The 15230-nt window shown below is 41.1% G+C and overlaps 1 protein-coding gene across 1 annotated transcript in view; it reads left to right on the forward strand.

Moving 5' to 3' along the window:
• The window catches only part of CFAP20DC (CFAP20 domain containing), a 361123-nt gene that overhangs the window by 20475 nt on the left and 325418 nt on the right, over positions 1–15230 (forward strand). The window contains exon 4 of the mRNA XM_089682005.1: positions 410–482. Coding sequence (XP_089538131.1) covers positions 410–482 — 73 coding nt within the window. The remainder of the gene's footprint in view (positions 1–409; positions 483–15230) is intronic.

Here is a 15230-nt window from a genome sequence, read left to right on the forward strand (position 1 = left end):
CTGGAAATACAGTTCCTGCTTCAGTGCTCTACACTGGCATAAATGAATTTCAGCCATACCCCTCACCACAAGTGTCCTCAGAAGACGTGAAGAGCTGAGGAAGAGAGTGGCATGTCTAACCAAGTCTCTTAGATTGCCAAGTGCAGTAGGTAAAACTCTGGTGTCTCCTGCTATAGCAGCTGTATGGAGGTAAGCCTGTACATACAGTATCTTGAATACATTTTTTTCTTTAACAAGACTGGATGTTTGCAGCAAACACAGCTGCACTTTAAAACATTCCTGTGGATTTGCATAGACATCTGTTGCTTATAAATGTGCTTCTGAATATACAGTGCATTATTACATATTCGGGCTGATCACATTAACACTGAATGCTCTTTTATTTTTATCTCTTGTTTATCATCCTCAGTTGGATTGATCCAGAGGTTTCTGATCCTGCAGCTGTACATCCCGCTAGGACAAGACTTTTCTGCCGAACTACTGTAAGTCACTGAAATAACTCCATTCTTCCCACAAAGGAGACACTTCATCAATTGAATTAGTACTACTAGCCATTAATTGCAACTGGCAGATTTTGCATTGGATACAGTGACTTATCAAGTCGACATGAAGTAATTAAGCTAATTTAATTGTCATTTCCAAGGCATCAGTATATTCCAAGATTTCCCAGGGGATACCATGTACATGCCATCTGTTTAGAGAAACACAACAGCCCATACAGCAAAAGTACAGAATTCTTTCTTGGACTGACTGAAAGTCACTACTTAGCGATATAGGACACAGAAAATCTACATGTTTTTCTTTTTTTAAACATTTATTTTTAATTGAGGTAAGAAAGCACACAATTAAGGATCTGCCCATAACAATTACCCAAATACCAACCATCCGTTTTTTAGAGTAGGGTTTAAAATAAGATATATAAAATTCCATGGGTTGCTGTTAGCAACAACAGCATCCTTCCTCACTTATACTATTATAGAATTCAAGATAGAACTTTACAATATACTGTACGTCCGGGTAAAATTGAAAAAGTATATATTTATATATATATATATATATATGTATGTATGTGTGTGTGTAGATGTATATATATATATACACAAACTATATTGGATTCAGGTGTGCCAATCACCTCCAGGGCCACAGTTGTATAAAATCCATCACCAAGCATGCCGACTGCTTCCACAAACATTTGTGAAAGAATGGGTCACTCTCAGGAGCTCAGTGAATTCAAGTGTGGTACCGTGATAGGTTTTCAACTGTCTATAGTTATAAACCTCCAAACTTCTTGTGGCCTTCAGATTAGCACAACAACAGTGCATAGAGAGCTTCATGGAATGGGTTTCCATAGCCAAGCAGCTGCATCCAAGCCTTACATTATGAAGTGCAATGCAAAGCATCGGATATAGTGGTGTAAAGCATGCCACCACTGAACTCTAGAGCAGTGGAGATGTGATCTCTGGAGTGAGGAATTATGCTTCTCTGTTTGGCAATCTGATGGATGTGTCTGGGTTTGGAAGTTGCCAGGAGAATGGTACTTGTCTGACTGCATTGTGCAAAGTATAAAGTTTGTTGGAGGGGGGATTATGGTGTGGGGTTGTTTTTCAGGGTTTGGGCTTGGCCCCTTAGTTCTAGTGAAAGGAACTCTTAAGGTGTTAGCATACCAAGCCATTTTGGACAATTTCATGCTCCCGATTTTGTGGGAACAGTTTGGGGATGGCCCCTTCCTGCTCCGACATGACTGCCCACCAGTGCACAAAGCAAGGTTCATAAAGACATGGATGAGTGAGTTTGGGGTGGAGGAACTTGACTGGCCTGCACAGAGTCCTGACCTCAACCCCATAGAACACCTTTGGGATGAATGAATTAGAGCGGAGACTATGAGCCAGGCCTTCTTGTCTGACATCAGTGCCTGACCTCACAAATGAACTTCTGGAAGAATGGTCAAACCTTCCCATAGACACCCTCCTAAACCTTGTGGACAGCCTTCCCAGAAGAGTTTATGCTGTTATACCTGCAAAGGGCGGGGCCAACTCAATATTGAACCCTAAAGACTAAGACTGGGATGCTATTAAAGTTCATGTGCGTGTAAAGGCAGGCGGCCCAACACTTTTGACAATATAGTGTGTGTATGTATATACGTATGTTATATCTCTGCAATATATTTCTTCATGTATTTTTCCTTAATAACACTGCAAGTACAGAAAGATATACAGTATGCTGATCTGCTAGAAATCCAGTAAAATCCCAACTATCTGTAAATATCTGCGGTATTTTTAAAGGGAATGTGATTGTATTGCAGAGATGTACCGATTATGTTTTTCACCTAAATGTACACTGCCGTTAATCTGCATTATTCCCTCGCCCCCCCAATCCCAGCTGCTTAATTTTCACAGCAGCAGCATGGAGATCCTTGACATATAGCCCTAATTAAGTCTATGAGGACTTAGGCCTCTTTCATGAAGGCAGTAAAAACAGGCAGTTTTACCAACCCCTGGCCACCTGCCTAAAAATACTGTGATATGTAAATTAGAAACAGAGCGGTAGATTAATTTTTTAGTGAGACATGTCAACACGAACTTCACTTTAAGGGCATGGCAGCCCACTTTTATTAGGAAAAGGCAAAGTTCCAACAAAGAATTCCACACGGGATTTTCTAGTTTCAGCAAAAACACAAACACCGAAACATACAAACTACTAGGGTCTCTTGTCAGCAGCACCGCTGTTCTGGTACCACAGACCACAGGTTCTTCAGGCTCACTCAAGCTTGGTTGCAGCACCTTACTGTACAGGCTGTACTGCTAGCCGCCTCTGCTTTATCGACCTTAGAGACCCTTGCGCATATCTGTCCTGACTTTCCCAGTCTTTGGGCAAGGAATTCAGAACACACAGCTGTCCTGACAGGGCTCTGTCTGCAAGTGGAAGCAACTCCCTTAAACTATTCTCAGACTTAGTTTTTAATGGCCCTGCACACCACCGACAAACCCTTTACTCACACAGGCTGCAGGCCTGGACCTGGACACAAGTTTGAAGGATCCGTCCCACCCAAGATACTTTGGAACTTTCAAGCTTCAGGACCTGATCTGGAACTACCAAACCCAGAGAAAACTTATAACACAGTTTTCTCTGTTCACAATAAACTCACTGGAGCTTCTCAGACTGCAAGATTCAGAATATTGTGTCATTTCTACCTTAATTTCTTAAACTCCATGTAGTGAAAGAAACTCGCACTGTGACAATACATAATAAAACACAGTCAGAGGAGGTGGTTCTGTGGTGCTGTGGCCATGATGCTTTGTGTCACAGCATCTGTAAAGCTGGCCATACATGTATAGACTTTAGTTAAAAAATTTTAGTTTAAAAAATATTCGTTTGATTTCCTAATCATTAGTGGGGTCAAATAGATGTTTATTTTCGACCACAGTGAAGGGAAAATGCAAAGGGGCAGGAAGGAAAACTTTTCTCGATCAAACAAATTTTTGGCCAGTATATGTGGTTATCGTTCATTCATTTTAAACTCGAATGCTAAAAAGAAAAGACAATTTTCGAACGACATTAGTCCATTTACCGAATGTTCAAAAAATGTTTGTACAACTTTTCGTATGAATATTCTCATCCAAAAATCTACATGGCCAGCTTAAATTTTACATGCCAACGAGTTGACAGGGAGCACTGCCTATCAATGGGGCTGCATTAGCCCCATTATAAATTTTAAATATATATTTTATTTAAAAAAACAGGCATTCAGGAGGTTGCAGGATCGTCTCCTGAATGCCTGACAGTGGCTGCTTAGCCGCACTCCGCCGCAGATCACTTTCCAAAACGTTAGCTAGTTTGAACCTAGCCTTATAGCATAGGCATGTCCAGCTCTGAAAGCATTTTTGTGAAGGAATGCAAGCGATGGAGCAGATTGTCATTGTCATGGGTAGGTAGTAAGAGGGTGGGTAGGTAGTGGGGAATAGCTAAAAAGGGCTATGGGTAGAGGGGAATGTCACTTGAGTGACATTTGTGAATCTGCTGGGGCTAATAACATCACATCCAAGATGGTGGTACCCAGGAACAGTCCCAGGGCATTTGAATTTCAACACAAGAGAGACATTTACACGGAAATTACATAAAATATGTTAAATGCATATATGATCTTATGGGTGGTTTGTTGTTGAAAAGAATGGTTTGGTGACAAGATCTCTTTAAAGAAAAATGTTTGGCTATAGTTGGGCTTTAATAGTTGTCATGCATTAGATGGCAACATGACTGAATGGGCATTATTAGAGTTCCCATTGGGCTGCTGCGTCCAAACCAATAAATGTGTTTGCTTGTTTCTTAACAACGCTTTCATTATTTAGAAACCATTAAGAAATCAAAAGGAATAATTTTCGCTCTTGGGTGAGAGAAAAACTGTTAGACACAATAAATACATTAACGTTGCTCTTTTTAGAAAATACAGAAAGCAAAATTGTCGCAGATTATAATTGAGCACACAGTGTATACAAAGGCAGTTTTTGAAGGGCATAAAAAGGCACTGGAGGTGAATTTTTTTTTTGTGTTTTCCATTTTATTTATATTAATTTGTGTTTTTCCTGAAGCTGAACTCAATACATACATACAAATACATGCATGGCAGCTGTTTTACCCACAAATAAATGTGTATGTCTGTGTATCCAGTCCTGAGATGCATGAAGGCCTGCAGGCTGGTAACTTGACATTTCTCTACTGAAATGTACCTGTTGTCACCAATTGTATGCATAATTGTGGCAGCATGAAGGTGGACTTTCAAGTTGTGCTGCCACACATACCTATATGCAAACAACCAGCCCGCTGTTTTGTGCTGGGAGTGCATTAACTCAGCACCTCCCGCACGTTGCCCACTGCCCTGGTCACTGTTTACATTCAAGAGACAGTGTGAGAGTAGTATGGCAATAGTAGTGGGGTGTTGTGCAAACGCCTCCGCTCCCATACTACGGTGGCAGTGCCTTTGCAGCATAATTGGGAGTGGTTGGGGGACAGTAAAATTGTGGCTCAGCCGCACATTTTTAGTGTACCTCAAACACAAGTGTAAATAAGAACGAACAGGAAGCATCTCATTCAATGTGTAAAGCTGACAGGCTGACTGTCAGGTGAAAATGATTGAATAGCTGTTGAGTCTCCAGATCACTTTCACATCCCCCTTGTGCCCTGCCATGCTTCCCAGGCACCGCGCTCCTATCAATGGACCTGGGACCTGCATGGTGTGCCACCGGTACACCTGTTCACTTATCATCCCTTCCTGTTCATGATCCAGAAGCAATGTGTATAACGTCACTTCTGGGTCCTGGTGTAACAGTCCCCAGATAGGATTGTATGATGTTAGCTGGAGACAAAGTCGTCTCCTGCAAACTTCAGCCAATACGTGAACAAGAGGTATGCAGCCAATGAGGTGCCATGAAAGCTGTGCTACGTGCAACATCAATTCCTCCCAACTCCCCAGTTAGTCTCCACACGGAGCTAATGTTGGCATGAAAGCATCCCTGCACAGACTAAGACTTCAACAAACTGTTGAAGTTTTATCTTTTTGGGAGGTGGGGGGTGCAAGTAGTTGGTCTTGCCTCTGATGCAAAATAGTCCAGCTCTGGCCCCGACTGAGGCCAGTCACTTCCCTGGGTATATGTGAGGGTTTACATCCACTTTAAGCTTAGAAAAGGAGGGACTATAATTTGGCTTTAAACAGCTGCTTCCCTCTTACCTGGTTAGCAGTTCATTAGCTGTATTCTCTTCTGAAATTACAACAGTTTCTTAAATGAGAGCCAGCATAGCTTGACGCAACCTCATCATCATCTCAAAAGCAACTGAAGCAATAGGAATGGCCACAAACAATGGAAATATTTTTATGTTGTTGAGCAGTGTAGGGTGAGTACTTGTGGGAGGCTGCATGTAACAACTTTGCATAGCGATGAAAATGCCTGCTTCAAGGATGATTGTCTCCTTAGCATTTTGCTGCATAAACAGACAGGATTGTGTACAAGGTTGATGGGCATTTAAAGATTAAGACAGTATGAGCCCGTCCTTCATTTCCAGTTAGTTATGCAAGTAGAAAAGAAACATTTGCATCTAAGCAGACAATAAATGCTTTCTATTGTGGTTTGCATTTGTCATTCTGCTCCCTGATAGGATAAAAGTTTGAAAATGAGAATAATAGTTCATTTGTGCCTGTATATTTTATAATTGGCATGTCTCAGAAAACCATGGAACTGCACTCAGATATATAACAGACTCGTCCTTGGACGCTAAATGCATTGGCAGTGTTTGGATGTATTTCCATATATACTGAGGTATACAGGGCTGATTTACTTGAGAATAGAGAGTGAAAATCAAAATACAATATTGAGCCTTGAGAACCGCGTCAGATTTCTTCATTGCCAACATGGCATGGCCTAAGGCAGTCGCACTGCACAAACTTCCATAAATATTGTTGAAAAGCTTCAGTAATACATCTCTATGTATAATGAAATGATATCTAAATCCAAGAACAAAAAATTTAGTATATAGCAGCTTATCAGTCCCAAGATGTAGTGGCTGCATTAGAAAACAGCTGTTGATTTTGCAATGTCTTTGTTTCTTCCTGTGTACTGAACTGAAAGCAGAAAAAGTGTTATCGTCCTTCTGTAAACTGCTAATCACTTCAAGCTGCAATATATTACATTTTTGTTTTTCTGTTCAGATACTTTTGAAAAGTTGTTGACTTCCTCCTACTCTTCCTCCAGTCCAGCTAGATCTTCATTGTCACTTCTCCGAACAGGTTGTGCATTTTGTATGTGTACTTGCAGTCTGGTCACTCTGGTTCTGCACACCTACAACTGAATCAGTAGACATCAAGAGAAAGTTACATAGTTACATATAGTTACATAGTCAGTCTAGCTGAAAGGAAGGCAGAGGAAGGCAAAAAAACCCCAGCAAAGCATGATTCAATTTGCTCCTGCAGGGGAAAAAATTCCTTCCTGATCCCCCGAGAGGCAATTGGATATTCCCTGGATCAACTTTACCTATAAATGTTAGTATCCAGTTATATTCTGTGTATCTAGGAAAGAATCCAGGCCTTTTTAAAAGCAATCCACTGAGCTGGCTAGAACCAATTCTTGAGGTAATCTATTCCACATTTTCACAGCTCTTATTGTGAAGAAACCTTTCCGTGTTTGGTGATTAAATTTCTTTTCCTCCAGATGTAGAGTGCTCCCTTGTCCTCTGTGATGACCTCAGGGTGAATAACTCTACACCGAGTTCACTATATGAACCACTGATGTATTTATACATGTTGATCATATCCCCCCTTAATCTCCTCTTCTCAACTAAAGTCTTCCTGCTCCTCTAGCTATCGGTACTGGGCAGGGCATTTTTTCTCAGAAAATAGGTGCAGGAACTCCCCCTTTCTGAGTCATTTCTTGTCACTGCTCCCCCCTACCCACCTCCGATCACAGTCCCTTGGTTCCACCCACCTCCCAGCAACAGTAGATTCCCCCAGAAAAAAGGGACCCCCACAACAAAATACCACAATAGACCCCCAGCAGCAACAATAGATCTCCCAGCAGCTACCATCAATAGACTCTCCAGCAGCCAGAAACACTAGACCATTCTCTCGACAGTAGATTCCTTTCAAGAACAATTGACCCCTGGTAACAATAGACTGCCACACAAAAATAGATCCCCTCCAGAGACAATAGATTCCCCGGCAGCCAGCAGAAGAGACCTTCCAACACAACCCAGCACCTCTTGCCATTACATACATTTAGTACTGGAGGTGCCAGAACTGCATTCCCCCATGTTCTCCACTGAGAAAATGCCCTGGTTCTAGTTATACTAAAACAGAGTACCACAGAGCAGGAAAAATGTCTCTTTCATTGTTTCTGGTCCTAGCTAATGAGTAAGAATAGCACATGAGGGACATTCACACTCACCAAAGTAAGAAGTGCTGGTAGTGTGGCACCCAATACATTCAAATGCCATTGTACATAGTGCTGGGTAAAAACATTTTGCCATCTGCTGTGCCCTTCCCCCAAACACTTACCTAAGTCCTGTATTGATCCAGCACTGTGCCTGTCTGCTGGTCTTCTTTCCTCTTTTCTCTCCCTGCTCTCACAAGCTTGGCTCAGAGCCATTGGCTCCTGGTGCTGTTAGTCAAATCCTGTGAGCAGAGAGTGGGAGGCTGGGCTGAGCCGCACTGTGTGTGTCAATGGACAGGTGTATTTGACCTGCAGTTGACCTTATTCTGACCTGCTTCAATCCATTTTTGTATTCCTGTAGACTTGTTTGGGAAAGAAAAACCTGTCTGATCCAAATAAGTCCATCCACACAAGCTTTTGGCTTTACCATGACCTGGATAAATGAAAACCTTCACAGATGTCTCTTAGGGATCATGTACACTGCAGCTGATAAACTCACGTTTAGGAGCTGTTCAGCGTTTTTTTCAGCACCTGAACTCTCCCTAATGTTTCCTATGTGTCCATGTACACATCTTTGTTTACAGTCGTTTACAGGCAGTTGAGTTTACAGTCGGTTTTTTTTAACGCAACAAACTTGCATTCAGACGTCGATTTTATCAGTGTTTCAAACAGAAAACGCTTGTAAAAGCGGCAAATCGTGTTTATAAGCATCTGCGTTTGAATTTTTTTTTTAACTCTTCCAGTTCCCGATGCTGTCCAGAACCTTTTTTCATCATGAAAAATGCATGCAAAGCATTTTCAAGGTGCTCAGATGGACAAAACACTGAACACAGGATGTTTCTACCAAGCTTGTCACACATTGTAATGACCAATTCACACCTCAGACCTCTCCAAAGCTTGGAAACAAAAGATATGTTAATGACCATTCACACCTCAACTTCCTCATGAAGACCCTCTGCCAGATGACCTTAATGACTCACTCCACCAGACACCTTTCCCACCCTTGGAAACAAAAGAAATGTTAATAACTCACACCTAGCTAATGTCAACACATACTGCTGTCTCTGCTTCTACTCTCTGTATTACGCTGAAACAGTCTGCAATAGTTAATAATTTACCACTTTTCAGTGCATTCTCAGCATTTGGGAGGTTCTCCTGTGCTTATCTTTAAAAAATGCTTCTAAATGCAAATGCACATAAACGCGCATAAACCACAGCATGTCCGGTCAGCCCCCACACTGTCTGCCTTTAGGCGATCTTTGAAAACTCACTTCTTCAGAGAAGCCTACTCCACCTCCACCTAAGAACTGTACTTGAGTCACCTCCGCCAGATCATCCTCCGCAGCTATCACCTTTTTTTATCACCTCCCCCTTCCTTTAGATTGTAAGCTCCATGAGCCGGGCCCTCCTATTCCTTCTGTACTGAAATGTATTGTAATTGTACTGTCTCCCTTATATTGTAAAGCGCTGCGCAAACTGTTGGTGCTATATAAATCCTGTATAATAGTAATAATAATAATAAACGCAGTATGCAAACGCCGCAAAATAGACATTTTTTTCATCTGCGTTTTCCTGCTGTCAATTTCCAGCATTCAGAAGTGTTCTCCAAATGTCCCGTGTACATGAGCCCTTACACTTGGCTTCTCATCTCAAGAGCCCTTGTGCATGACTTCCTGTCCCTGTTGCCCCATCTTCCTTTCCCAACAGCTGTGCTCACCCTCTCCCCACTAGCCCTGTGCTCGACTGGCCTTCTCTTTTAGCAGGCACTTGGAGCTTCCCAAATGGTTCGTCCTTGGAGAGGTAGCCATCCATTTAAATGCTTTTCTGGCCCTTAAGGCCCCTTTCACATGGGCATTCCATTTGTCTGTTTTTCATTCATCTGTTGATGGATGAAAAACAGAGATCAATGCATCTCTATTGAAAAACAGATGAAAAACGAACATCATCCATTTGCATCAATTTTTTGGCCTCTTCCTTTCAGGTCTGTTTTTAAACGGAACAAGTCTGCATTTTGCAATGGATGAAACAGTCCTTTTTTGCATAAGCAGTGGATGTAAAAAAAACTGATGTAGAAACTGATGAAAAACTGATGTAAAACCTGACGTAAACTGATGAGGAAATGTGACTGAACTGATGAAAAAAATGGAATGCCCATGTGAAAGGACCCTTAGGCCTCATTCGCACCATATGTGCAGAAAACCGATACAAACTGACGCTCCGAATTCACTGGCAGAGACAGGTCAGTTTACATCAGTTTTCATGTGAGCTGCAATGAGTTTTATACATGTTGCAGATTCCTGTGCAGAAAAAAATCTGCATGTGATACCAGTGTTTTGGTGTGAACAGGGCACATAGATAACAATTGATTTTGTTGTACGCATGCAGAAAAACTGATGTCTCTGCACCATGGTGTGAACGAGCCCTTACTGGGCACCTGTGTATATCAGTGCATTCCTAGAAATACAGTATAACAAGGTAATTGACATTTTGAGAATGCTAAAACTAGTTGGAACCTACAAGGCAATGTTAAAGTTTGATTTTCTTTAAAGCTTTGGTGCAGACATTCAACTTTAACATTTTTTTCAATACCTTTTTCATCCACTTATGTTTCTGTAAGCTTTTGAATAGCTTTCTTTGCATCCACTGTTGAACTTTTAGTCCTGTAAATCAGAAATTGTGACTGCATTAACTTCTTTGTAATTATTTTGCAAAAAGAAAACTGCAATTTTCCCATAGCAACCACCAATACTTATGAATAATAAAAAAAACAGTAATTTCAAAGTGAAAATTAAAGAAATTTGGGGACTTTATACTCTTAAAATGACTGGTATGATGTTCAAGGACTTGTAGTTCCTCTAACCTCTCCACTTGTGTATCTTACCATTATTTTGCTGTGTGCTATACAGAAAAGAGCAATTAAAGAAATAAGAGCTCCTGCAGATGAGCCAGTGGGTGTAAGCCAGGAAGACAACCCCAAGAATCTGACAGTGCAGGTGAATATAAGGAGCCATGCAGAGATGTATCTCATTAACCTGTCGAATTAGCAATGGTTACTACTGTGATGGAGAAGACAGGCACAGTATTTGCTTTCATGTCCAACCTATAGAAATAGATCTTTCCAGCAGCTTTGCCTCATTTACAGAAGATATTATTACACCAAAGAGTTCTTACATGGTGCTCCAGAATGGCACTAACAACAGGAATAATCTAATTGGTTTCTCAAATTAAAAATTAGCTATAATAAAATGGTTCTTAGAAATATTTGCCTATATGCTGTCTTTGTTGGACACATCAAAGCATCATATGGAGTCTTTTTTATATGTGGTTTTTTTTTAGTAGTTCATTTGTTTTAATTTTAGGGGTTCAAAGGTGCTATTTTATTAGGTTGGGCTCACACAATGAATGAACACTGTATTACTGCATATAGTAGTAGTTAGTCACACTCAGCTGGACTTATACAGTAATGCTGAAGATATTTCATATCTTTTCCAAGGCATTTCTTCAGTTCCAATGAGTGTTAGGAAGATAACTCTGCATTTACAGCTACACAGGTAGCACAGACACCTTAATTCACTGTCCATGGAATGTGAAGATGTTGGTTATCCAAGAGCTGTGAAAATTGTAGAGTCATCCTGTTCTGGTTACATAATCCCATTCTTGATGAAGAAGTCTGCATAGATGTTATTCTCCAATTTGAATAGCTACAGGTGTGGAATGTTGTTAAATCCCAGCAGTCAGCATTTGGTGAAGATAGATGTTGTCTAGAACCCTTTCCCTGTTTTGTGATGATTGTTCCAGTTTGACACTGATGACATCTTCACTGTACTGGAAAGAATATCCTTTTTTTTAAATGTAGGTTGATTGATGAGTCTTGACTTGTAGAATGTGTCCTCCTGTTTGTTAAAAGGGTTGTTACATCTCCCCAATATACATATTTTTTCATCCTCACTACAATGCAGTACATATACCAAGATACTTTGCTTGTGGTTTGGTGTTGTGTTGGGTCTTTGGGATATACAGTACAAACTTCTGTCTCATTGTATTGCTGGGTGTTATTAACACAGGGATGCAATGGGGTATTTCCTCCCAGATCTGGACCAGGGCTTCACTTAGCTCCTGGACAGTCTGAGGTGCAACCTGGTGGCGTTGGATGGACCAAAACATCATATTCCAGATGTGTTCTATTGGATTTAGGTCAGGCGAGTGTGGGGGCCATTCAATGGTATCAATTCCTTCATCCTCCTGGAACTGTCCGCATACTCTTGCCACATGAGACTGGGCATTGTCATGCACTAGGAGGAACCCAGGACCCACTGCACCAGCATAGGGTCTGACAATACAGTGGGGATCGAAAGTTTGGGCACCCCAGCTAAAAATTTGTATTAATATGCATAAAGAAGCCAAGGAAAGATGGAAAAATCTCCAAAAGCCATCAAATTACAGATTAGACATTCTTATAATATGTCAACAAAAGTTAGATTTGAAAAAATTCCAAAAACAACCTCCTGCGCTTAAATGGAATCTTATCCTTCAAAAGCTGCCGACACCAAACTTATACCCAAGTAAGTGAATGATCAATTAAAATAAATAGTGTAGCGCTAATAATACTAACAATTACGTGTTAAAATGCACAAACTCTATATACATCCCCTACATATATATATCCACGTACATGGGGAGAAGGAGAAGCTTCCGGTGACGTCATTTCCGGCGTGGGGGCCATATTGGATCACCCTGTTGAGTACACCCATGCAGTACACCCATAGCATGTGGTAAAAAGCTGGAAAACTCGTGGGCAAATGTGACTGTAATACTTATTGTCGTTTTAAATTTGATGCAATAAAAACCGGTTGCACTATGGAGGGTCTCTGCTTGTGTCTTATCATGATCCTGTGAGGAGCTGGCTGTTAGTCTGTTGGAGGCTGGAGACGTGAGGGGAAAGCCTGAGAGGGACCCATTCTGATAGGATCACTTGATCCTCAAAGCGTGTTGACCCTGTGGGGTCTAATGAAGGAGGTGAGGGGGTATTTTGGCTGGTAAAGGATTGGCACGTGTGTACCACGTATACGGCACATTATATATTCTTGCATGAAGAGTGAAGTGTGAGGATCATCACAAATTATCGTATTACTATTATTATATCATTTTGGACTTTTTGAATTGATTATTTGTTCACTAATTTTGTGCACCAGTATACATATTGTTTCACAATGTGCAAATAGGAGTGTGTTTGTCACTTTTTTCACAAAATATTCCCAGTGAGGGAATTCACGTATGACACAATTATTTTATTATTTATGTATTGATTTATCACCTTGGATATATATATGTAGGGGATGTATATAGAGTTTGTGCATTTTAACACGTAATTGTTAGTATTATTAGCGCTACACTATTTATTTTAAAAGTTAGATTTTATTTCCATCATTTACACTTTCAAAATAACAGAAAACAAAAAAATGGCGTCTGCAAAAGTTTGGGCACCGTGCAGAATTTATAGCATGCACTGCCCCCTTTGCAAAGCTGAGACCTGCCAGTGTCATGGATTGTTCTCAATCATCGTCTGGGAAGACCAGGTTATGTCAATCTCAAAGGTTTTAAATGCCCAGACTCATCTGACCTTGCCCCAACAATCAGCACCATGGGTTCTTCTAAGCAGTTGTCTAGAAAACTGAAACTGAAAATAGTTGACGCTCACAAAGCTGGAGAAGGCTATAAGAAGATAGCAAAGCGTTTTCAGATGTCAATATCCTCTGTTCGGAATGTAATTAAGAAATGGCAGTCATCAGGAACAGTGGAAGTTAAAGCAACATCTGGAAGACCAAGAAAAATATCAGACAGAACAGCTCGCAGGATTGTGAGAAAAACAATTCAAAACCCACGTTTGACTGCACGATCCCTCCAGAAAGATCTGGCAGACACTGGAGTTGTGGTACACTATTCCACTATAAAGAGATACTTGTACAAATATGGTCTTCATGGAAGATTCATCAGAAGAAAACCTCTTCTACATCCTCACCACAAAAATCATCGTTTGAACTTTGCAAATGAACATATAGACAAGCCTGATGCATTTTGGAAACAAGTTCTGTGGACCGATGAGGTTAAAATTGAACTTTTTGGCCGGAATGAGCAAAGGTACGTTTGGAGAAGAAGGGGCACAGAATTTAATGAAAAGAACCTCTGTCCAACTGTTAAGCACGGGGTTGGATCAATCATGCTTTGGGGTTGTGTTGCAGCCATTGGCACTGGGAACATCTCACGAGTAGAAGGAAAAATGGATTCAATAAAATTTCAGCAAATCTTGGATGGTAACTTGATGCCATCTGTGAAAAAGCTGAAGTTACAGAGAGGATGGCTTCTACAAATGGATAATGATCCTAAACACACCTCGAAATCCACGGGGGATTACATCAAGAGGCATAAACTGAAGGTTTTGCCATGGCCTTCACAATCTCCTGACCTCAACATAATTGAAAATCTATGGATAGACCTTAAAAGAGCAGTGCGTGACAGACAGTCCAGAAATCTCAAAGAAATGGAAGACTTTTGTAAGGAAGAATGGGCAAAGATACCTCAAACAAGAATTGAAAGACTCTTGGCTGGCTACAAAAAGCGTTTACAAGCTGTGATACTTGCCAAAGGGGGCAATACAAGATATTAACTCTGCAGGGTGCCCAAACTTTTGCAGACGCCATTTTTTTGTTTTCTGTTATTATGAAAGTGTAAATGATGGAAATAAAATCTAACTTTTGTTGACATATTATAAGAATGTCTAATCTGTAATTTGATGCCTTTTGGAGATTTTTCCATCTTTCCTTGGCTTCTTTATGCACATTAATACAAATTTTTAGCTGGGGTGCCCAAACTTTCGATCCCCACTGTAGGTCCAAGAATTTCATCCTGATATCTAATAGCAGTCAGGGTACCATTTTCTAGCCTGTAGAGGTCTGTGCATCCCTCCATAGACCAGCTCTATGGAGCTGGGCAGTGAGCACAGGGCCCACTAAAGGACGTGGGGCCCTCAGGCCACCCTCATGAAGTCTGTTTCTGATTGTGTGGTCAGAGACATTCACACCAGTGGCCTACTGGAGGTAATTTTGTAGGGCTCTGGCAGTGCTCATTCTGTTCCTCCTTGCACAAAGGAGCAGATACCAGCCATTGGCTTAAGGACCTTCTACGGCCCTGTCTAGCTGTCCTAGTGTAACTGCCTGTCTCCTGGAATCTCCATGCTCTTGAGACTGTGCTGGGAGACACAACAAACATTCTGAACTGCCTGTGCCACCTCTGTAGGGTCCTGGTATCGCCTTATGCTAC

This window comes from Staurois parvus, unplaced genomic scaffold, assembly GCF_062004578.1.
Source record: "Staurois parvus isolate SC_StPar_1 unplaced genomic scaffold, SC_StPar_1.0 ptg000283l, whole genome shotgun sequence".
NCBI lineage: Eukaryota > Metazoa > Chordata > Amphibia > Anura > Ranidae > Staurois > Staurois parvus.